Raw genomic sequence first — 24,409 nt, 5'->3', positions numbered from 1 at the left:
ATGTTGCAGCTGTATAGAACCTTAGTTAGGCCACACTTGTAGTATAGTGTACAATTCTGGTCGCCACACTACCAGAAAGATGTGGCGGCTTTAGAGAGGGTGCAGAAGAGATTTACCAGGCTGTTGCCTGGTATGTAGGGCATTAGCTATGAGGAGAGGTTGAATAAACTTGGTTTGTTCTCACTGGAATGAAGGAGGTTGAGGGGCGACCTGATAGAGGTCTACAAAATTATGAGGGGCATAGACAGAGTGGATAGTCAGAAACTTTTTTCCAGGGTAGAGGGGTCAATTACTAGGGGGCATAGGTTTGAGGTGCAAGGGGCAAGGTTTAGAGGAGATGTACGAGGCAAGTTTTTTACACAGTGGGTAGCGGATGCCTGGAACTCGCTGCCGGAGGAGGTGGTGGAAGCAGGGACGATAGTGATGTTTAAGGGGCATCTTGACAAATACATGAATAGGATGGGAATAGAGGGATACGGAGCCCGGAAGTGTAGAAGATTTTAGTTTAGATGGGCAGCATGTTCGGTGCAGGCTTGGAGGGCTGAAGGGCCTGTTCCTGTGCTGTACTTTTCTTTGTTCTTTGTGCCTTCGCTGAACCGGGAAGAGACTTGGTCACCTAAGCGGTATTGTGTGGTAACTATTAACTCTAATTAATAGAGTTTCTAAAATTGCATGTTGCTTGGGAAAAGAGGTGTCTCAGTGAGTTCAGGGAAGGTGTGAACAAGAGGTAACTTCAGACAAAACAGGATGTTTAGTTATTCATATACTTATGCTTCTTTGTTTATTAGAAAATAGGTGACAGTTTTAGATAGAGGATCTGGATCGGCGCAGGCTTGGAGGGCCGAAGGGCCTGTTCCTGTGCTGTAATTTTTCTTTGTTCTTTAAAGTGTCAGTGTGCGTCTTTTGTCTGTGTTTTTCTTTTACTTTAATAAATATTATTTTTTAATTGTTTAAACAATGTCTGGACTGGTTCTTCACACTGGGTTGTACATTGTTCCACACATTATTCCAAACAAATATACCCCATCAAGAACTAGTGTTTCGAGTTATCCTTCGGGATTTTGAGGCACTCTCACTGGCAACATAAGCGGTGTCCTGAACAGTCTTCTTACCGTTTTCTTGCCGGAGGAGGAGCTGCGGACAGTGGTAGTGGGGGTTGTTTTTTTTTCAGGAGGTGGGATGGGTTTGACCGTCGGTTGAAGCAGCAGCTCAAAGTCTCTCTCGTTCGGCTCAGGCACTGGTCTCTCCGAGAGGAGACAGCTGTCCAGATCAATATTCTGGTATTTCAAAGCGCCACTGAAATCTAACAACCTGCGATTAAAATCAGAATTGTGTTTTATATTACCTATAACGCATTGGCACATACCCTAAAACATAAGACACCACCTCACAACTATATGAGTTGTAAAAATCCGACGAGGACTCGATGGGCCGAATGGCCCCCTTCTGCACTGTTGGGTTTCGAAGTACAATGCCAAGTGGGGACTATACAGCACGTATAGGGGAGTAACTCTAACAGTTAAAGACACCTGAATTTTTTTGTGTTTGCCGTTTGTTTTAGAGCAAGGATGGAATGTATATCAGAGTGCACCCGGCACTGGATTTGCTAATTATTAATATTTTTTATGGTTTACTGCTGGTTTAACTTAATGTTAATAGCATGATCCAAGTCCACAGGCTATATTTTGTTCTGTTTTCATGAACAGGTTGTGATGTAGAATGCCTGTCACAATAGTCTTACTTCAGTGAGCAATCTAGCAAATAATATCGCTGCAATGTTATAGAGTGACACTCAGAATCCACTTCAGGGGCTATTTGTAACACGTCTCCCCTTTATCTGTGGTTCTTTCTGCTCTATACGTGCGGGATTTTCCGAGCTTTCCTGCAGCCGGGAACTTCTCGTCCAGCTGACGCCGACCCCCCCCCGGTTTCTCCGGCAGCGGAGGGTGCGAACAACGGGAAACCCCATTGACGAGGTGGCTGCTTGAGGCCCTTAATTGCTTGAGGCACTTAATTAGGCAGTGAGGACCTCCATAGGCCTTCGGTGGATGGTTTAGTAGGCGCAATGCCCACCCACTGCTTTCTGGGGAATGGGTCAGGGGTGGGCAGGAAGGAGCCGGTCTCGCCACCCAGCACAGTTTACATGTTCATCTACTCCCCGTAACGCTCCACCCCACTGCCGAAAACACACGCGGCAGGGGCCGTAAAATTCACCCAATGTTTCTGAGGTTTCAATCAAATCTTGCCCCGACGTGGCACCTGGGCAGAGCTCAACTTTAGCACTGTTTCCTCTCTGTGGGTCTGACAGTTTGATGCCACCTGTATATATTTTAATATCAGTGGATTAGCTTGATAGATCAATGCTATTCCCCATATTAGTGTAGACCTGTTTGAATCAAATATACTATTCGATTCCCTGCTGGGTCACTGTCTGTGCGGAGTCTGCACGTTCTCCCAGTGTCTGTGTGGTTTTCTTCCGGGTGCTCCGGTTTCCTCCCACAGTCCAAAAACATGCAGGTTAGGTGGATTGGCCATGCTAAATTGCCCTTAGTGACCAAAAGGTTAGGAGAGGTTATTGGGTTACGGGGATAGGGTGGAAGGGAGGGATTAAGTGGGCCGGTGCAGACTCGATGGGCCAAATGGCCTCCTTCTGCACTGTATGTTCTAAGTTCTACTGTTTTGATGGAATTCTAAAGCACTAATAATTTATTATCTTTCTTATAATACTTTTAAAATTTGAGATCAGGGGATGGTGACAAAGGTAATTACAAACACATCTGCTTTGATACAGGGCTGATTTTACCTCTTGCCCCACTCCCACCACCTTGACCGGTGCAAACCTGGCTGGAGTGTGGAGTGGGGTGCAGGCTGTTGAGAGGAGTGATTGCTTTACTCACTCCTTTCCCACTCTGCAAGGGTGGAGCATGCAACCCAACATGGCGGGGTCCCCATTATACATTTTTAAAAAAGACTTAGAGTACCCAATTAATTTTTTCCAATTAAGGGGCAATTTAGCGTGGCCAATCCACCTACCTCGCGCATCTTTGGGTTGTGAAGGCGAAACGTAGGCAGACACGGGGAGAATGTGCAAACTCCACACAGACAGTGACCCACAGCCGGGATCGAACCTGTGATCTCGGCACCGTGAGGCAGTAATGCTAACCACTGCGCCAGCGTGCTGCCTGGGTCCCGATTATACATGCAGATGAGGCTCTGACTGCATCATGGATGCCCAGGCTGCTGTTTAACCTGTGGGGGAAGCAGCGATGAGTTTCTCGCTGGGCAAAGCCTTGCCGAGAATAGGAAGCAAGGTCAGAATAGGCACAGCAAAGTAAGGTCCCTAATTGCCCTTGAGAAGGTGGTAGTGATCCGCCTTCTTTAACCTCTGCAGTCCATGCGCTGTAGATACACCCACAGTGCTGTTTATGCTTTGGTTTTAAAAGAATAATCACAAAAGTTTTTTTGTAAAGGTGAAGACTAGAACATACAAGAAGAAATAGGCAGCCTGATGTCCCGGATATCAACCATATATCACCTACGGTAAGGTTGTAAACACCACATCAAACATTGCCAGGAGAACTTGCTTCAAAATATTTTGAAGTGTGCTTATTATAAACAGTAACTCATTCCATGTAGTTTACACTTGCTCTAAACAGCAGGTACAACGAGAGCACAGTGCAGGCTGGATTAAATCATTGAAACCTACTCGGTATTCAGGACCAGGTTCTTGATACAACCCTTGAACGATTTTGTTATCTTAAGGACGACAGCGCCCTCTCCAGTTGGAACCCCGCCAGCGTAGAGTCTGGTAATATTCAATGGACTGTTGTCTGCTGAGGACCCAAGTCTCATTTCAAGGATATTCCCTTCATCCATCTGTAATGTCATTATCCTGCCAGAAGGAAACAACAGGGGTTTAACACACATGGTCGAGATGTCGGCAGTGGGGAACCTGATCAGCAGCCCCCATCCCGTAATGTACAGTCAATTCATTCTTGAGGTTAATAGACAGAACAATGGTATAGAAATTAAACTATGCGGTGCCCCTTTCTCAGTCTGACGTCAAACCAATACATCGAAGTGTACCACGCTGAGTCTGCACCGGAGAGTGCCTTTCGTTAAAGGAAGGCCCTGGAGTCGTTCTGCGCAAATTGAATATCGAGCACCTGTTTCAGACCCTTTTGGGAAACTGGGTTTTGGGAAATTGGATGGCGGCTGAATGCAGTTTGCCACGTGCCAGGTGAACAAGCAAGAAGGGAACCCGTGGAGGCTGCTCCTCCACGGACAGGCGTTGTAACAGATACTGCTGATCTGTACATGGAGCCAGGTGAAAGTGGGCATTGATGGATAGGGAGGAGGAAGCTTCATATTGAAACTGCAGGTCATTGCTCATCATGAGTCACAACCGTATTTATCGCCTCCTCCTCTCTAAAGTCTCAATCTGTAGAGACAGCGCCATGGTTTAATCTCTGTGAGTCTAGTGTGTGCAAAACACCCGCTCTCAGGAAAAGGCACCAAATGCTCTCATCCGGGCTCATCATTCATTTAATAAGTTAAAAAACTCATTCCCATTGAACTGTTGTTATTGCATTTATTTAGTCTGGCACTGATCTTTCTCATCCTTGTAAGAAGTTATAAAAACAGACCTGATTAAAGCAGTGCAACTCAATGATCTCTATAAGTAATTGTAGCGTTCTTGTTCAAACAAAGCAAATCGATCAGTAATCAATACCCATTGTTTTAACTTTATTTTGTTTATAGCAACTTCATTGTAAGTATTCTCACAATGCAACACCTCATGGTCTTACTCTCCATTTTAATCACCTTCATACATGCGAACACACACCTCTTATTTCTAGTAAGTATGACAGAATGTTCTTGCCCATCGCTGAAAGTTCCGGAAGGGGCCTTGATAACTGCTTTCCTGGTGTGGACTCCATCACCAGTGTTCACATGAGCTTCCACCCGTCCATCAATGATCATAATGGCAAAGAATGGCTGCAGGTACCGAAGAAGAAATTGTTAGAATATTCGAGCACTCGAAGATTACCCACTATGGGCAGCCAGCATTGGCTAAAAGGCAGAAATACTCCCGGCAACCCACTGCGCTAATATTTGGAGCTGCTCTGATGTAGTCAGTATTGCTTCTTCCCCGCTGTTACCGGACTCCTAAACGACCCTCTTATGGACTGACCTGATTAATACTACACTCCTGCGTCACCCGATGCCGGTGTCTATGTATTTACATTGTGTACCTTGTCTTGCCCTATTTTGTATTTCCTTTTATTTCCTTTTCTTTTCATGTACTAAATGATCTGTTTGAGCTGCTCGCAGAAAAATACTTTTCACTGTACCTCGGTACACGTGACAATAAACAAATCCAATAAAATCCTCAGTGTTTATGTGAATGCTTTAATCCAGCACAACAGTCCTGCCAGAGGCAAAGTAAGCAACATAATTTCACTGGCCCTGATAATATACATTCATTACACTAGGGTGCACCAGGGCAGAATTGGAGGTGTACGGGGATCTCACAAGGTAGGGCATGGGGTGGGGAAGGGAACTGGCTATTTCTGATCGGTAAAAGGGTAATTGATTTAGCCATTTTAATGTAAATACTAAAGCCCAGTTTAAAATCCATTTTTTAATGGATTTCATCATTACACAAACACACAGCTTGCAGAATTTGCAGTGGCAAAGCACAGAATCTGAAACATTCAAAAAAGCCAGCTAAAGCTTATGCAACATTTTACTGATATTATAAACTGACCATTGTTCTAATGAACAGAATGCAAAAGCTATGCAGCCATACCCCAAACTGATCAAGGTCGCCATGACTACATGAACACACCATTGTTCAGAATACAGATAATAGCGCAGTCAGCAATAAACCAGTGAAAACTAGAATTGATTAAAAGGATATATCACATTCCAACACACACAAACATCTACAAATGCAACATATCCGAATATATGTTGCACATTGATGATTGACAACTAACCATTTGAAGCCCATCCAAGCCAATCAGCACATTGCAGGGGTGGGGACAGCTAGAGACAGACTAAACACATTTTACTTAAAAATAGAGGTTCGGGAAGCCATTTTCCATCCAGGATCACTCTATACCTTTGACCTAACTACTCGCTATCCTTATTTCGTATTTTCATATTTCCACTCGAACCCTTGAAGTTCGCGCAAGCTGTTTTGCTTTAAGCAAAGAACCGTTACTGTTTTTTGAAAGTTAAATCTGTTGTGAACCATTAAGACAATTATTTCTCTTAAAGTCTTTTGCTAGCAAGGGCTTTTTGGGAACATTTGATTTGTAATCACAAGAAGATCTTAGTCTCTCAATTATAATCAATAGACACAATAAAAGATTTTTATTTCACATCCGAGAAGTGTAACTTAAATTCTAGTTTTGAGGTGTATACGAGACTACACTTAAACCACACAATAGATTCCTACAGGTGGTTACAAAACTCAGAAGGGGATGAGGTAATGGAGGAACTTGAACACAAGGACAAAAAATTTCAAATCATTGTGTCGCCGGACTGGGAGCAAATGTAGATAATTAAGCACAGGGGTAATGGATCAACTTACTGCATTTTAAAATGGGATCTAGTCACTTACTAATGGATCAATGGGATTTGCTGCAGTGCACTTCAAGTTTAAGTTCGTCTACTGTCAGGTCTTCTGTGAGAACATCAGCTTCCGCCTCAGCATTGCTACCTAGTGTTCAAGAACTGCAATGGTAGTTCTTGGTTTTCATTCTGATTCTGTCTTTAGAAAGTGACATAGAGCAAGCAATGGAAGTGGAACTATCCCAGCATTCCACGCAACAGGGAAAGTGCTCCATTAAAAGCTGTATGTAGATTTCATTTCCCTGCCGTGTTCCTCAGTAAGCACAGAGTAAACTCAGTCCCTGGGCTATGACGCGAAGAAGAGAAACACAAAGGGAGGGATATTCCAGACCAGCCCGCCAGCCAGTTCTTCCGATCCAGCCAAAGTCGAGGGAACCCCTCAGCTAATAGAAGTCAAGAGTGAAAACTCCACTACAAACCGGCCTATATTCCAGTAGAGGACTTGATTCTAACATACACGAAATATCACTGGAGTGTTTCTTCATCTTAAGAGATGATGAAATTCAAACATTAGAAGTGCAGAAACCATGTTATGTTATTGTGGAATATCCTTCAAACAATGTGGAGCATTTGCCCATCTCAAACGTTAAGCTTTCCAATCACCGAGAAACGTGTATTTAGACCACAATGAGATCCATATGAATATAATAAAGACTCTGGGTGCATTGTCTGCTGGCTGCACTGCCGGGTCGCCTTTGGCAGGACCGGAAGATCCCACTGGCAAGAAGGGCAGGAAAACCCAGCCAACATTTTGAGCCCAACATGAGGCTTCATCGGAACTGATCCACGTCATTCAGGAACTGGGATTCAACCTGTGCAATAGGGACTGCGACGGTGATTTTTGACTGCCACGTTTGCTTGGAGTTTCAACCCTGATGTGGCTTGTTCTTGGCTTCAATAATTGTTAAGTTCCGTAATTAGACATTCAAAGATTAATTTTTTTTAAAATAGACAGAAATAGATCTCTTTTTATGGGTCAGCAAATGGGACCTAATTGTAATTAAACATTTAAGAGCGGGTGCCTGGGTAACAACATTGAATGCATTTCAAAGCTATTGATTGTAAGCAAAGTGCTTTCAGATGATTCTCAGAGACTTAATGAGGCACTTTATAAGGTTACGCCATTCTTTCATTTTAAGACCTTTTGCTTTGCACTAAAGTGATCAAGGATGTGGTAAAACTCAGACTATACATCCCTTCTTGTTCACTCCCAGCTAATCAATGTGCTTCTGGAATGTTCTTATACTTTATTCTCCTGAGTCTATTCAGCCCATTGTTCATCTGCCAAGAGTTAGCCCATTAGTCCCACTCCCCTGCCCTTTCCCCATTGGTCTGCAGATCTTTCCCCTTCAAGTTCTCATCCAATTCCTTTTTTGAAAATTACTCTTGAATCTGCTCCCACTGCCCTGATTCAGGCAGAGAATTCCCGAATGTAACAACTTTCTTCACTCAAGAAAAAATTCCCTTCATTTTCCCCCACTCGATTGTTTTGCCCAATATTGGACAGGGCCGACGCCACCAAACTCACCGATTTTGCCTGCCGGCGATTACGGCTCCTTGCTGCTTTGCCAAAACCGGCTAAAATGATCCCAGTGTCATTCTTGGTGGCAAAAGTCGCCATTAACTTGGTTTCCACTGGTAGGATTTTCGGCCGCAACTGAATGTAGCCGTTGTTTAAAATAGTCACACGTCGGATAGGCTGTTAAAAGAAAGATAAATTTAACTGAAGTAGTCCCATTTGGAATTTATCTCTGGCTTACGTAGCCGTGGAATAATAATCAATTAATCTTCCTCGTAAATAATCGAGTGAAATGCAAACCAATCAGGACTGAGAGACTGGGGCTGCATGGTGGCACAGTCATTAACACTACTGCCTCAAAACGCCAGGGTTCCGGATTTGGTCCCGGCCTTGGGCGACTGTCTGTGTAGAGTTCCCTCCCCGTATCAAGCAGCTAAGGTAAGCCTAATTTCTCACAATTACTGGACAAGGTGACTAATGATAGAAAGAAGTGGACAAGAAATGGAGGAGGACAGGGGCCTGGGATCTTTTCAGGTGACCTGTCTGCATGTAAAAAGCAAAAAAGGAATCAGGGAGCAGGGCCAGTACCATCATATTTCTATTGTAGTTGCGACACACAGGGGTGCACTCAAAGTCAGTAACATTATCCACAAGATACACATACAGCAAAAGCCTGTTTGAAGGCGATTAACTCATTTATTTTATTAATTTATGGGATGTGGGATGTTGACATTGCTGGTTAGTCCTGCATTTATTGCCCATCCCAGTTGCCCTACAGAAGGCAGTGGTGAGCTGCCATCTTGAACCACCTCAGTCCTTGAGCTGTAGGCATACCCACTGTGCAGTTAGGGGGAAGTTCCAGGATGTTGCCCCAGCGACAGTGAAGGAACGGCGATATATTTCCAAGTCAGGGTGGTGAGTGACTTGGAGGGGAACCTCCAGGTGGTGGGGTTCCCAAGTATCTGTTGCTCTTGTCCTTGTGCTCTAGATGGTAGTGGTTGTGGGTTGGGAAGGTGCTGTCTGAGGAACCTTGGTGAGTTACTGCAGTGCACCTTGTAGCTGGAAGACTCTGCTGCCACTGTTCACGGTGGTGAAGGGTTTGAATGTTTGTGGAAGGAGGAGCAATCAAGCGGGCTGCTTTGTCCTGGATGGTGTCAAGCTTCTTGAGTATTGTTGGAGCTGCACTCATCCAGGCAAGTGGATTTCATTCCTTTACACTCCTGACTTGTGCCTTGTAGATGGTGGACAGGCTTTGGGGAGTCAGGAGGGGAGTTACTCGCTGTAGGATTCCTAGCCTTTGTCGTACACTGGTAGCCACTGTATTAATATGGCTAGTCCAATTCAGTTTCTGATCAATGGCAACCCCCAGGATGTTAATCGTGGGGGACTCAGCGATGGTAATGCCATTGAATGTCAAAGGGGAGGGGGGGGGGGGGGCGGTAAGATCCTCACTTGTAGGAGAAGGCCATTGCCTGGCACTTATGTGGCATGAATGTAACTTGCTGCTTGTCAGCCCAAGCCTGGATATTGTCCAGATCTTGCTGCATGTGGACAGGGACACCTTCATTATCTGAGGAGTCGGGGATGGTGGTGAACATTGTGCAGTCATCCGCAAACATCCCCACTTCTGACCTTATGATGGAAGGGAGGTCATTGATGAAGCAGCTTAAGATGGTTGGGCCTCGGACATTACCCCGACGAACTCCTGTAGTGATGTCCTGGAGTTGAGATGATTGACCTCCAACAACCACAACCATTTTCCTTTGTTCCAGGTATGATTCCAACTAGTGGAGAGTTTCCCCCCTGATTCCCATTGACTCCAGTTTACATAGGGCTCCTTGATGCCATACTCGGTCAAATGTGGCTTTGATGTTGAGGGCAGTCATTCTCACCTCACCCTGGCATTCAGCTCTTTTGTCCATGTTTGAACCAAGGCTGTAATGAGGTCAGGAGCTGAGTGACCATGGCAACTAATGCTGCATTCTAACTTATGTTCTTTGTTTTCTTAACTCGAAACGTTAGCTCTTTTCTCTCCCTACAGATGCTGCCAGACTTGCTGAGATTTTCCAGCATTGTCCCTTTCGATGCAGTCAAGACATGCCCAGTGTCCCTGAGCAAGCTAGCATCTTGTGGCATTCCTTTAATCTATCCAAAAAAGCGGGACAATGAATGCATCACGAGGCAGTACTTGCTCAGTCACAGTGCACAGATAAGGAAGTGTTGGTAAGGACCAAGGACCTGCTCCTCAAAAGACTTCTGCAGTGGTGTCTACAGATTCAAACACCATGGACTTGGGGTGAACTAACATAGACCATACGTTGGCTATTTGCCACTCATCCTGGTGCATGCTTCAAAGTGACTGTGAGTGCAGACAACCTCAAAAGCCACAGCGCTGAAATGTAAATGCGGCAAATAAAGTCACCTAAACTCCGTGTTGTTGTAATGTGATGGGGACAGAATTGACCACTTTTCTGCTCAGCACATGGTTAGCAACTGTATACAATCTGTCAAACAAATTCATAAATATTTCTAGGTACTAAAAATGCCGGATTTACATAGTCAGTAACCTTAATAAATCACCAGAAAATGCTGGAAACACGTGAAGAGACTAAATCTATTAGTGCTGCTCTCTGACTGCAGAAATAAATCGTGTCTCTTTTCCTCCTCCAGCATTCTTCCATCCTGTTAGTCAGTTATCTCAGAGTCTCCAATTTCGACGAAAGGTTTTACTGATTCTGATGAGCATGTTGCATATTTACAGCATTCTTGGTTATTATTTCAAGCCTATCTCTTACTATGAAGGGAAAAAGCCTTCGCTCTTGTTGACTTTACATTTCTGATCTTATTTACCTCAAGCATGCAGCCTTTCTTCACTCCCAAAGAATTCCTTAGCAGGTCAAATGTAGATCGGTAAATCTCCACCTTCTTCAAGCAGCCCACAAACGATTTGCTGAGAACTTCCTTCCTGCAAAAAGACAGGCACCAATTGTAGATAAAAAGCTTTCTTTGAAACAGAGGGCAGAATCTGACTCGGGCGTCGGGTGGGGGGGGGGGGGGGGGGGGGGGGGGGGGGGGGGGGGGGGGGGGGGTCTTACCTGCTTGCCAGGTAAGCTGGTCAGGATATGCACTGCCTCTTTTCGGGAGGGCCTGCCGTCCCACACACCAAACAGGCAGTGGTGAGGCCATCGATAAGCCTTGCCCTGGAAACAAGACTCTGGGAGTGAAGATCTTGCCTACCCTGAGCTGTTGGCAACTCAGAGGCCAGCAGCACCACTAGGGAGGGCGTAGCTGCTGCCGAAGGGCAGGCACCAGAGTCCCAGGACTGTGGAGCTACTAGGCCACAGGTGAGTAATGTGGAGGGGCATAAGCAGGGTCATGGGAAGGGGGTGCAGGGGGGATTTGATAGCAGGTGGCAGGCTCTCAGGAGCCCTTACCTCTCCACTACCCGAAGCCCAGATCCTTCACCTGGCACTGAGTGCCTTTGATTGAGGGAATCATCCCATCCCAAGTTGACAAAGGGCTTGCACAGTTTCCCCAGTGGAGCAGGCCGTATGGTGGCAAAACCTGCCTGCAGCTGGGTTAATACCACGTTGCTGGGCTGAGGCCATTTGAGGTCAATTGCTGGTGGGCCTTCCCGCTAGAAGTTAATTTGGGAGGAGGATGGAAGGCAGCAGGATTCAGGTACACCACCTTCCTGGCTAAGTACATGTCCTTTCCGCATCCCAGCTCGCCAACACTGAGAGCAAAAGATTCTGCCCAGCATCACAAGCAGTGAAACAGGTTCCAGTAACGGCTCTTAAAAAGAGATAGTTTAGCTTCCCTGAAATGAAAATGGGACGAAACCGCCTTCAGACGTAAACGATAATTGCTCACGAATCTTTATTTGGCAAAGTGCAGCAGTTTCTGAAGGGTAGCTAAATGTTTCGATCAGTCTCTCATTACTGACATCCTCTGAGGAACATCAGGCCAGTGAATTTGGATGGAACACCCTCCGCCATGGAGGTTTTGTTTAGTTCAATCCCCGAGTTAAACTTTGAAGGTCCAAAGCTTTGCTGATCTCGAGTAGATCCGCCAGAATTTGTGCATTCTATGTTACTGATTGCAGTGTACCAGAATAACAATTAGAATGAACGTGCATGATACAAAATTACTGCAAGCTAGCCAGATATAAGATATTGTTTCGTGATCAAAACTGTGCGGCTGTAACAATGGCAAGTTACAATCCTTTCTCTGGTCACATCCAGCGAGATGACTCCAGAAGTGTAGTCTCACAACCTGAGGCCCGGGAATACATTAAACTACCTGTAGCTTGTGGAGCGCGGCAATCCTCCGATGTATATTGGATCTTTGGGCCCACGGTTGAGATCAGAAGCGGGTCCTGGTGACTCTCCTCGCTTGGTCTCTCGATCAGTTGAATTAAACGGGTCCATCACGGCCAAAACACCTGTGAACATTCAATAGAGCAGCTTAGTTAAACTGATCCTGGTGATGTGTGACTGAGCAACAATTTTTCCAGGTCTCTGATCTATAAGGATGCTATCCTTCACTTCCCTGTGCCAACTAGATGGTGATCCCGATTGGAAGATACGGCTATTAGGTCTGATGTGGATTGGGTTCGACTATGGTGGCCCTTACGGCAATTAATACCCACTTAAGGGCCTCATCTCGCTGGCACTAGGATTAATCCAGTGGACTGGTGGTGGGACTACAACTTGTGGAGAGTGCTGCAAACAAGCCAGCTTGGCAGGCGGGTGGAGTTGTCCCTTATTCAAAGACACTCAATGTCTGATCGACATACCTGGCATCACAAAGAGGTGGTGCCGCTGAATCCCTCCCCCTGCTCATGCTGCCAACCAAGATGGCGTCTCAATCTCTGAGGTCCACAAGTAAAATCTCCGACTCCCTCCAGCCCGAATGCAACATAGGAGGATCCCCCACACCCGCTAACACCCCTAGTGGGCAACCCCCGGCCCAATAAAATGCGCATAAAATGCCACCATGGCACCTTGGCAGTGCCAACCTAGCACCATGGCAGTGCCAGGATAGCACCCTGGTGGCACTGTCAGGGTACCCGGGTGGCACCAGCAGTACCAGGGCACCACCCTTCCCAAAAGGCATGCAGCTGGAGGCCTCCGATCCCCTTGGAGACCCCCCCCCCCCAGTGCCGTTCCGCTGGTCCCTATTTGTGGGGACCAGGGCTGAATGGCGCTCGCCCGAGGTCTCGGAGACGAAGCGATTGAATCCCATAGCCTCAGGTACCCTGGGAATTTGCACATTAGAGAAAGATTCACGGCTTCGCTCTAATATGCAGATTTAACAACAAGTGCAGGGTTTTCCTTGGCAACGTCTCATGAGATTGGGTTGAATCGCGTTGAGATTGGGCTGAGGCATTGCGAGCTGGGTGGATCCCGGGAGCGGGATCTCCTGGCTTTCACCGACCAAGCTGCACGGCAGCGAGATGCTTTTCCGATGCAGCGTGGCTGGTGGTTTGCGTCCTAAGTATTAATAGGTTGCTGGCACGTGTGACACAGGAAATTAAATTTGACAATTCCATGCTCCCAGAGGGGGAGACTCGCCCGAAAGGAAAGTGGGTCATATTAAATTCAATAGAGGCTAAAACGTGTGGCTGACCTGAACCCATCCACCCCATCTCGCTGAGTAGGTTTGATTACAATCAGGGCTCACGGTCCTAATCCTCTGACATATACTTTTGACTGAGGCAACACTAGCAGCAATGCATTTATCCTTGGATTACAAGAGGTTTCAGCACCTTCGGGAGAGGGGCGAATATTGGGAGACAAAGAAATAAGATGGAGCCACCATGAAGGGAGCAGCTTTGTTAACTTCATATGATGTTTACTGCACATTTCAACTCCTCACTCTTCACCTGAGGAAGGAGCAGTGCTCCGAAAGCTAGTGTTTGAAACAAACCTGTTGGACTTTAACCTGGTTTGAGACTTCTTACTGTATGCCTCACAAGGCATTTGTTCAGAGAACTGATAGAGGCAAAATGACTCAATGCGTTTCACACTGGATAAATAATATTAATAATAATAATCGCTTGTTGTCACAGATAGGCTTCAATGAAGTTACTGTGAAAAGCACCATGTCGCCTTTGGAAGTCCATCAACTATTTTTCAATTTAAGAAAAATGAGGCAGCTATTCCGCCACAGCAACTTTCCCCAAACTATCCAAGACAATGGTTTGTGCGATGGTGGCCAACTCTGTGTTAAGCATTGCCAAGTTCGGGAGCCCCACTCTGGTATGTCAGATTCTGCCACATATACTGCAGAGGAGGATTGTGAGTTGAGGAGGTGCACGATTCATTGCGCTGGTGTTTTTGGGCCTTCTTCTCAGCGAGCTGAGCTCTCTGTGTCTGCTCGCTTCTTCCAATGCCCTTCCAAACAGTCGAGCTGCCAGAGGTCTCCCAGCTGTCGGTGTCAATGTCTGCCATCTTCATACCTCGCTTGCAGGTATCCTTGTAGAGGTAGTATGGATGCCCAGGGAGTCATGACCCAGTGGCCCATTCACTGTACACAAGGCCTTTGGGCATACAGCTGTCATCCATTCGGTGAACATGGCCGAGCCAGCACAGGCTTTGTTGACTTAGCAATGAACAGATGCCCATGGAATTCGTATGTTCCAGGAACTGAGTTGGTAACCTTGTCCTTCCAGGAGATGCCGAGAATACGTCTGACACGGCGATGGTGGAAACTGTTCAGCCTTTTCTGCTGCCCACCATATATTGTCTGGACCTCACTGCGGGAGAGGAGTCTGCTGAGGACCCTGGTTTGGTGGATGTTCTCAGTCTGGTTGCTGTATTCCACACTCTCTTACTCAGCTTGGACATAACAGCTGCAGCTTTTGCGATGTGCGTGTGTTGATTTCAGCATCAAGTGTCAGATTGCTGCTGATTGTGGAGTCCAGATGTGTGACGCTATCAACAAACCCCAGCATCACATTGTCATTGCTGCTAAGATGGCAATGTGGTAACATTCTGGACCGTGACATTCGTCTTCCTGAGGGTGATGGTCAAATAAAACTCTTTACAGGTGTGAGAGAATCTGTCCATTGCCCACTGCACGTGTCCTCGGTATGGAACGTTAGCACGGCATTGTCAGCGTAGAGCTTGACGCACCGTTGTCTTGGGTCTCAGTTGAGCAAGGCTCAACAGCTTTTTATCAGTTCTGGGGTGTGAGTAGATGCTCTGTGTAGATGACCTGAAGGCTTGGAAAGCAGCAAAGAGAGCGGCGGTGTCAGAACACACTCCTGCTTGATCCCACTGTGGCTCTCAAAGGGTTCTGATGTTGCCCTGTCATAACCGACCTTACCCGTCATCTTGTCATGGAAAGAGGAATTCACGTTGAGCAGCTTACACAGGCAGCCAATTTTCTCCAGCAGCTTAAATAGACCCTCTCTGCTCACATGGTCAATGCTTTGGTGAGGTCGATGGAGACAATGGGCTGGATTCTCCATGCCCCCAGCCACGTGTTTCACGTGCCGCGCCGTTTGCTGGTGGGTGGGATTCAATACTCCCGCCGTTTATCAATCGGATTTCCCTTTGTGGCCACCCCATGCCGCTGGGATACCGACGGGAAAAGTGACTCGCAACGGCCAGAGAATTCCGGCTAATTTCTAGTGTGCTCCTTTGTTCCCAGCATTTCTCTTACAGCTGCTGGACTGAGAAGATTACGTCAATTGTGGATCTTCCAGTTCCGAAACCACACTCAGATTCGGGGTGGATGCGGTCAGCCAAAGTTAGCAACCTGACAAGCGGGAGGCAAATGGTTGGGGAGGAATGTTGGTCAGGACACTGGGAGAAACACTACACCCTTCTTTAAATAGTGCCAGGGATTATTAATGTCCAATAGGTTAGCCATTCACTTATCATGGGAGGAGATTTTAACTGTGTCCTAGAGTCGAGGGTGATAGGTCGAGCCCCAGGTTAATGGGTAGGGTACGAATGGCAAGGGAGCTGGGGGGGTTTATGGAGAGGATGGGATTGGTTGATCCATGGCACTTTCAGAATCCAGGGGGAAGGGAGTATTCCTTCTTTTCACACGTCTATAAGGTGTATTCGAGGATTGATTACTTTATAGTGAGTCGGGAGATTTTGGCTGGGGTGGAGGGGGCAGAATATGTGGGGATAGTTATCTCGGACCATGCACCCCACTGGCTGGATATTCGGTTTAGAGCGGGACGAGAGCAGAGGCCGGGGTGAGGTTTGACTCGGGATTGCTGGCGGTCGGAGGTTTTTGTGATAAGGTGCAGGCAGGGATTAAGGAGTATGTGGAGTTGAATCAGAATGGGGCCATTTTTTGGGAAGCACTGAAGGGAAAGGAGGGAGGAACATGACCGTCTTGTGAGCGTGATAGTGGAGGTGGACAGGGAATATTCGAGGGTACCTACCGTGGAGGGATTGGTGAGGAGGAAAAATTTGCAGGGGCAGTTTGATAGACTGACACTGGGGAGGGCGGTAGGGTAACTGCGTAGGGCAAGGGGAGTGCAATATGGGTATGGAGAGAAGGTGAGCCGCATTCTGGTGCAGAGCTGCGGAGGCAGGCTGCGTCCAGGGTAATATTGAAGATACGGACTGGGGCTGGGATGTGGTGTCAGAGCCAGGGAGGATAAATGATGCATTTAGAGAGTACTACCAGGGACTTTATGAGGCAGATTCTGGGGAGAGGAGGGGGATATGGGGCAGTTTCTGGATGAGCTAGAATTTCCCCAGGTGGAGGAAGCAAAGAGGCAGGCGTTGGAGGAGCCCCTGGGCGAGGGAGGTGCTGGACAGTATCAGGGGTATGAAGTTGGGGAAGGCTCCTGGGTCGGATGGGTATCCGGCAGAATTTTATAAGGAATTTGCGACGGACCTGGCACCACATCTGTTGGGGGTGTTTAAAGAAGCAATGGAGGAGGGGGAGTTGCCGGAGATGATGAAGCAGGCAGTAATCACACTAATCCCGAAAAAGGGGAATGTCCCGGTGGAATGTGGGTCGTCTAGGCCCATATCACTATTGAACATGAATGTGAAAGTGTTGGCGAAGTTGTTAGCGGAGAGGATGGAGGAGCATATCCCAGGGGTGATTGCAGAAGATTAAACAGGCTTTGTAAAGGACAGGCAGCTCACAAGCAAAAATCAGACGGCTGTTCAATGTGGTAATGAATCCGTCGGGGGCTCTGGTACCGGAGGTGGTGGTGTCAATGGACGCGGAGAAGGTATTTGATCAGGTGGAGTGGCGATACTTGTTCGAAGTTTTGGGAAGGTTTGGCTTTGGGCCGAGATTTGTGGCATGGGTGGGGTTGCTGTATGTGGCACCAAGGGTGAGGGTGAGGGTGAAGGATATGAGCTCACAAAGCTTTGACTTACACAGGGGTACAGGCTGTGGCTATTGCTATTTGCACTGGCTATAGAGCCGTTGGCGATGGCTCTCAGAGGGTCGGCAGAGTGGCGGGGATTATGAGGGGACAGAGGGAGCATCGGGTGCCGCTCTATGCCGATGACCTCTTGCTGTATGTTTCGGATCCGTTGGAGAGTATGGAAAGGATTACTGGGTGGTTTGGTGGGTTTTTGGGGTACAAACTGAATGTCGGGAAAAGCGAGGCAATCCCGGCGAATGAGCTGGCGCAGCCGGCTAATTTAGGGGGCTGCCATTTACGGTAGAGGGGGACAGTTTTAGGTATTTGAGGATTCAGGTAGCGAGGGAATGGACGGGTCTCCATAAGTGGAACTTAAGAAAGCTGGTGGAAGAGGCCAGGGAGGATCTTAAGACATTTGCACTTAACGTTAGTGGTGAAAAGTAATATTCTGCCAAGTTTCATGTTTATCTTTCAAGCTCTCCCGATCTTTATACCATCTTTATTTCGGAAAGTGGACACGGTCATTTCTGACTTTGTATGGGTGGGGAAGGTGCCGAGGGTGGGGAGGACCCTGCTACAGAGGGGAGGCAGCAGAGGGGGGGGGTTGGCGTTGCCGAACTTGCTTCATTATTATTGGGCGGCGAATGTGGACAAGGTGCAGCGGTGGTGGGAAGGAGAAGGGGTAGACTGGGTTATAATGGAGGAGAAATCTTGCAAGGGGTCTAGTTTGAGGGCTATGGTGACGGCAGCATTGCCAATGGCTCCGAGTAGCTATTCAGGGAGCCCAGTGGTGCAGTCCACGGTGAAGATATGGGATCAGTTGAGGAGGCATTTTAGGGTGGAAGGGATGTCGGTGCTAACGCCGCTGTGCGAGAATCCTGGATTTGAGCCGGGGGGATGGATAGTGTATACAGGAGGTGGAGGAAAGTGGGGCTGGTCAAGGTGAGGGATTTGTATTTGGAGGAAGAGTTCAGCAGTCTGGAGGAGCTAAGGGAGAGGGTAGAGCTGCTGAGCGGTAGTGAGTTCAGGTATCTGCAGGTTAGGGACTTTGTGCGAAAGGTCTGGAGGTGGTTCCCTAGGTTGCTGGGATGCACCCTGCTGGAGAGGCTGCTGCTTCCGGATGTGGAAGGGGAGGGAAGAATTGGGGATACATACAAGTGGCTGGGGGAGCAGGGAGGCGAGCGGGTGGTGAAGATCAAGGAGAAATGGGAAGCGGAGTTGGGAGGGAAGATCAATTGGGGAGTATGGAGTGAGGCACTATGTAGGTTAAATGGTACCTTCTCTTGTGCAAGGATGAGCCTGATACAGTTTAAAGTGGTGCACAGGGTGCATATGACTTAGGCGAGTGGGTTCTTTCACGGGGTAGCAGATGAGTGTGAGAGATATGGGTGGGGGTCAGCGAATCATGCGCACATGTTTTGGGGTTGTGAAAAATTGGGAAGATTCTGGGTGGGAGTGTTTGCGGTCTTAGCCAGGATAGTGGAGGAGGAGGTGGACCCGGATCCTTTGGTGGTGATATTTGGGGTTTCAGAGAAGCCGGAGCTCATGGAGAGGAGGAAGGCCGATGTCGTGGCCTTCGCCTCTCTGAGTGCACAGCGGTGAATTTTGCTGGCGTGGCGGTCGGCATCGCTACTGGGGGTAGCAGCATGGTTGGGTGACCTGCACGACTTCCTGCAGTTAGAGAAGATAAAGTATGAGTTAAGGGCTCTTCAGGGGGTTTGAGGAAAGGTGGCGGATGTTTGTGACCGTGTTTGAGGAGCTGTTTGTCGCAGGGGGGTGGGGAGGGTGAAAATGGGGAAAAATCTGTACAGACTGTATAGTTGATTGTTGGGAAGTATGTTTCCCGGGGTGATTATTCTCTGTAACCTGTTTTGATACATGTTTGTAATAAAATACATTTTTGTTAAAAAGGTTAGCCATTCACTTGAAGGACCATTGTACAGCATTCCTCAGAAAATTGAGTGTTTTTAAATCTTTATCAAGCTTAATGAAAAGAGAAATATAATCTCAATGATTGATTTAGATATCAGTTTTCTTACCTATCTTCCGGTTGCGTTGAAACGCAATTTTAAACCATGTTCCATTGTTATATCGTTTCTCAGACATAAGGGTTAGAACTCCAGACCCAAGGTCAAAGGTCACTCGGACCTTTCCATCTGCCAGCTCTACTGCTAAGAAATCTCTCTGATGAAAAATTTAAAAAGCCTTTGAGGGTGGGGTTGTCAGTTTCAATATTTCTCATTCAAGCAAAAAGACGAACGCTCACTTAAATCTGCATCAGCAATGTTAACTCCTGTTCTGGCTATTGCATCGTTTTGTTTTGTTTTTTAGGAGAAACATGAAAGGAAGCAATGAAGCCCGCGGAACGGTTTATCATAGACGAGACCCTATTCTGCTCCCCCAATCCGCCTGCTGATTAGAAACTGAACTTTCCCATCAAACAAATGCAGCCCTAAGCAGTGGGTCCGTTGTCGTGATCAGCTAGGAAATGTTATCCTTTCGATGTTTCCCAGTCAGGCAGGTGGGGTTTCCCACACCCACCAGCAGAGGACACTGTCACGGATGGGATGGGACCATTTGGAGAGCAGTTAAATTGACTTTTGGCCACTCTCTAAATTTTCCCTCCCTGTCTCCCGACGATGCGCACTGCTGGAACATCCGGGAAATCCCCCCAAAATGTGGGAAGGCCTCTTAAATGGAACCCAAACAGAACTGGCCTCCTTTGGCCAACACAGTGCTGCAATATTCGTAATTAAAGGAGCACAGCATTACTGTACTCATTGTACTTATGAGTTGTTGAACACATTTCACAAGTTAGTCTATGAACGAACAATGTGCGCTCTTATCTTCCTTTGCACCTGCTCCTTTTCAGCAGCCTGGCAATTGGCCAACGGGGCACATTAGATGAGAAGACCTCTCAGTGTTGGAAATTGTCTGCTCCGGTATAGTCGTGCTCAAGGACAAATAGCTCCTATATTGCAAAAAAAAGAGAAGCTTTTCGTCGAAGCTTTTCGTCTTGCACTCATCAGGGCAATCGCAAGAATGCCAATGTCGGAGGTAACAATTTTACACTCCATGAGAAGAGAGTGCTGATTGGTTAGAAAGTGGGTTCTGATTGGTAAGGAGTTTGCCATGGAGTCCAGAAGCCAACCAATCAGCACTCTCTTCTCAAACAGCATAAAGGTGTTGCTTCATCTGACATTGGTATTCCTGCGATTGTTCTCATGAGTGGAAGACAATAAACTTAGACAAAATGTCTTTTTTCAGCAATACTCAAGTTCTGGACTACCAAATTACTATTTGCAACCCTGCTCGACCTGGACTTCATCCCAGAGAGGTGGCAACCGTACAAAGGGTGCTTTTAGCTTATAATTAAGAATAGTGCAACAAAGTACAAACAACTATCTGAGAAAGATTAATTAATGAACATTCAACATTTCTACAACTCAACAGTTTATGGTGGAAAGAAAATATAACTTTTTTTTTCAAATATGGGGCAGGATTCTCCCGTACCCGGTGGGGCGGGGGGTCTCGGAGGGACGGAGTGGCATGAACTACTCTGGCGTCGGCCCGCCCCAAAGATGCGAAGGGGCTATGCCGGCGCCGGAGTGGTTTGCGCCCCGCCGGCTGGCATGGAAGGCCATTGGCACCACGCCAGCCGGGGCTGAAGGGACTCCGCTGGCCGGAGCGAGTCCACACATACGCAGGAGCGTCAGCGGCTGCTGATGTCATCCCCGCGCATGCGCAAGGGGGAGGGGTTCACCTATACGTCGGCCATCACGGAAGCTGACACGGCTGACGCGTAGGAAAAGAGTGCCCCCATGGCACAGGCCCGTCCGCACTCCCCGGGGCCAGAATGCCCCACGCCCCCCTCCCAGGACCCCGGAGCCTTACGCGCCGCCAGGTCCCGCCGGTAAGGGTCCTAGTCTGATCTACACCAGCGGGACTGGCAAAGAACCAGCGGGACTTCGGCCCATCGCGGGTCGGAGAATCGCCGGGGGGCCGCTGCGAGCGGTCGCCGACCGGCGCGGCGCGATTCCCGCCCCCGCCGAATCTCCGGTGCCGGAGAATTCGCTGTCCAGCGGGAGCAGGATTCATGCCGCCCCCCCGGCGATTCTCCAACCCGGCGGGGGGTCGGAGAATCCCGCCCATGATTTCAATTTTATCAATACAGGAAGAACAAATGACGCAGCAGTCTGAACTGCACGATGCTTACTGTGCCATTTGAAGCAAGGTAGAGCAGTAGGCCATTCGGCGAGAACGTGCTGAAGTGCATCACTAATTGGGTTGAGGTGGAGCGCAGTGTCTTCTCCACGGTTGAATAGCCGCTGCCATCAAAGTGGAAGGCAATGTCTTCGTTCTGTGCCCTGCGGAATATGTACAATGTTTACCTTCAACCTTCAACTGAATCTTTCCAAACAATGTACTTGACAGAGACAAGACAACTTAGGCTGCATCAGAGCGGGGAGGGGTGGGTGGGGGGGGGGAGGGTGGGAGGGTGTGGTTGGCAGGACCAGTTGACCTCAAGGTCCCCACTGACACCGGACTGGGCTGGAATCAGCACTCCGGGCAGGCTGAGACGCCCTATCCCTATCTATCAGCCTGGTTTCAGCTGTAGCCCCAGAACTCTTTGTACTGGGATGCCCACCACTGCCACCCCCAACAATGATGGCCAGGTTGTTGAATCTATGTTTTACTTTGTATTTGATAAAGTTGATGAGAGGGTGTTTCCATTTTGGGGGCTGCAGTGTTCCGAAGGCTGGTCCCGTTAAATGTCTGGTCAACGATAATCCCCAGGACGCTACTGGTGATGGTGGTGGGGGAAGGGGGATGGACTTGTGTTTCAGCAGTAGCAATGCCATTAAATGTTGAGGCGGTGATGGTTAGATTCTCTCTTGTTGGAGATGGTCATTGCCTGCCACTTGCGTGAGATAAATATTATTAGCCACTTATTAGCCAAAGCCTGGTCTTTCTGCATTTGGGAATGGGACTGCTTCAGCATCTGAGGAGTCGCAAATGGTGCTGAACATTGTGTAGTCATCCGCAAACATCCCACTTATAACCTTATGATGGAAGGGAGGTCATTGATGAGACAGCTGAAGATGATTGGGCCTAGGACACTATCCTGAGGAACTCCTGCAGTGATGTCCTGGGGCTGAGATGATTGACTTTCAACAACAACAACTATCCTCCTTTCTGACAGGTATGACTCCAAACAGCGGAGAGTATCCTCTTTGATTCCACTGACTTCAATTTTACTAGGCCTCCTTGATGGTCAAACGGTGTCTTTATGTCAAGGGCATTGACATTCACCTCAGTTCAAGTATATTTCTTTGATCTTATTGAAATTCTTGGCCTGAATTTTCAGGATGGTGAGTGCTCAATGGCCACCATCTTGAGAGCTGATGGGGGATGCATCCCTGTTGCCATTTTCTATGGAATCTATAGAATCCCTACGATGCAGAAAGAGGCCATACGGTCCATCAAGTCTGCACCAACATCAAGTCTGCACCAACCCTCCGAATGAGGACTCTGCTTAGGCCCACTCCCCCACTCTATACCTGTAACTCCGTGCATTGACCATGGCCCATCCACCTAACTTGCACATCTTTGGACTTTGTCCTAGAATTTTATACTCAACTGGACGGAGGTCGTGCCTTAGGAGCTGTCGACCAATCAGCCCGCTCCAGGCACAGCCCTTCAGTTGCTGGAAGAGGTCCCAGGACCGCACTTCATGTACGTACCGGGGGCGTGAGGGTAGGGTACTCCCTGGGATTTGGGAGTGGAGCACCGTTGGTAGTGGGAGATCGGCTGGGTGGGTGGGAGAGGTGAGGGGTGGGTGTTGCAGAGCCAGAGCTCCTGGGTTCCTGAGGGGAGTCCTCACCAGCTCTGAAAGGAGCCTTCTGATTGAGGTGCTGTCACTCCCCCTTCCTGCCTGAGATCGAGATCGCTAACTTTTACTATTTGACACCCTGCTCCAACCGCTGTCCATCAGCCTAAAAATTGAGGCGAGGCGGGAAAAGCCCCTTAAGTGGCCATCAAGTACACTGCAGAATCGCAACACATTCCATCTCACGGATTAATGTAGAAATGTCCTTACAGTTTCAAAAAGTGGAAAATGTAAAAAACTGCGACAATGATGCTGCAAAAGGGTTCACTTTTAAAGTGGGTGTTAAATCAAACATGGGCATCGCAAGGAGAGTTTTGCTACAGGCCATGCTATACCCTCCCTCTAAGTGCTCGGTATCACCGCAGATTCAATCGTGGCTTTCAAAAAGGAATCACGTAATTATCCATATGGAAAGAAAAAGGTCGCAGGACTGCAGGGAAAAACCAGGAGAGTGGGAGCTAGGATTACTTTTACCTTGCAAAGCACCCTTTGCAACTCCCTTCCCGTTCCTGGAAGTTCCACAAGCCAATAGATTTCCCGTCTAGGAATGCTTCACCCATGCAACCTCTGAATTGGGTCACCTTCACAGCTGCCGCTTTCTGGGGACAAAGGATTGGTGTTATTCCAAATGAATTAATGTACAGATGTTGATGCAAGAGAAAGCGGCACAAATCTAACTGACCTTCACTTTCTTCAAGATCCCTCCAACAAACACCAGGGTTGAATTGTTCACATCCAGTACAGTGGAGATCCCAGGAGACGTGGCTGTCTTTACCACTGGCTTGTCTGAACTAGGAGATCCAATTTCCTGAACAGATAAGGTGCCCATACGTCCAAACCTACCAAGTAAAATTGAATGTATAATTGGTCGAACCAATGAGATATTTTATGACGTGATGCAACCAGCATTATGCAATTTTGGAAGGCAGGAGAAAGCATTTGTTGGCATTTTTCTTCCAATAGCATTTACATTAGAAATATATTTACCACCCAAACAGAT

The 24,409-nt window shown here is 47.7% G+C and overlaps 1 protein-coding gene across 1 annotated transcript in view; it reads right to left on the bottom strand.

Moving 5' to 3' along the window:
- The window catches only part of lama1 (laminin, alpha 1), a 422,130-nt gene that overhangs the window by 52,354 nt on the left and 345,367 nt on the right, over nt 1–24,409 (bottom strand). The window contains exons 47-56 of the mRNA XM_038808722.1: nt 24,092–24,248; nt 23,884–24,008; nt 21,736–21,886; nt 19,559–19,703; nt 12,464–12,605; nt 11,012–11,126; nt 8,171–8,341; nt 4,847–4,998; nt 3,707–3,892; nt 1,113–1,311 (exon numbers count right to left, since the gene is read on the bottom strand). Coding sequence (XP_038664650.1) covers nt 1,113–1,311; nt 3,707–3,892; nt 4,847–4,998; nt 8,171–8,341; nt 11,012–11,126; nt 12,464–12,605; nt 19,559–19,703; nt 21,736–21,886; nt 23,884–24,008; nt 24,092–24,248 — 1,543 coding nt within the window. The remainder of the gene's footprint in view (nt 1–1,112; nt 1,312–3,706; nt 3,893–4,846; nt 4,999–8,170; nt 8,342–11,011; nt 11,127–12,463; nt 12,606–19,558; nt 19,704–21,735; nt 21,887–23,883; nt 24,009–24,091; nt 24,249–24,409) is intronic.

This window comes from Scyliorhinus canicula, chromosome 10 (assembly GCF_902713615.1).
Source record: "Scyliorhinus canicula chromosome 10, sScyCan1.1, whole genome shotgun sequence".
Taxonomy (NCBI): Eukaryota; Metazoa; Chordata; class Chondrichthyes; order Carcharhiniformes; family Scyliorhinidae; genus Scyliorhinus; species Scyliorhinus canicula.
Note: the sequence above shows the minus strand (reverse complement) of the source record. Positions and strands in the feature narration are given on the sequence as shown.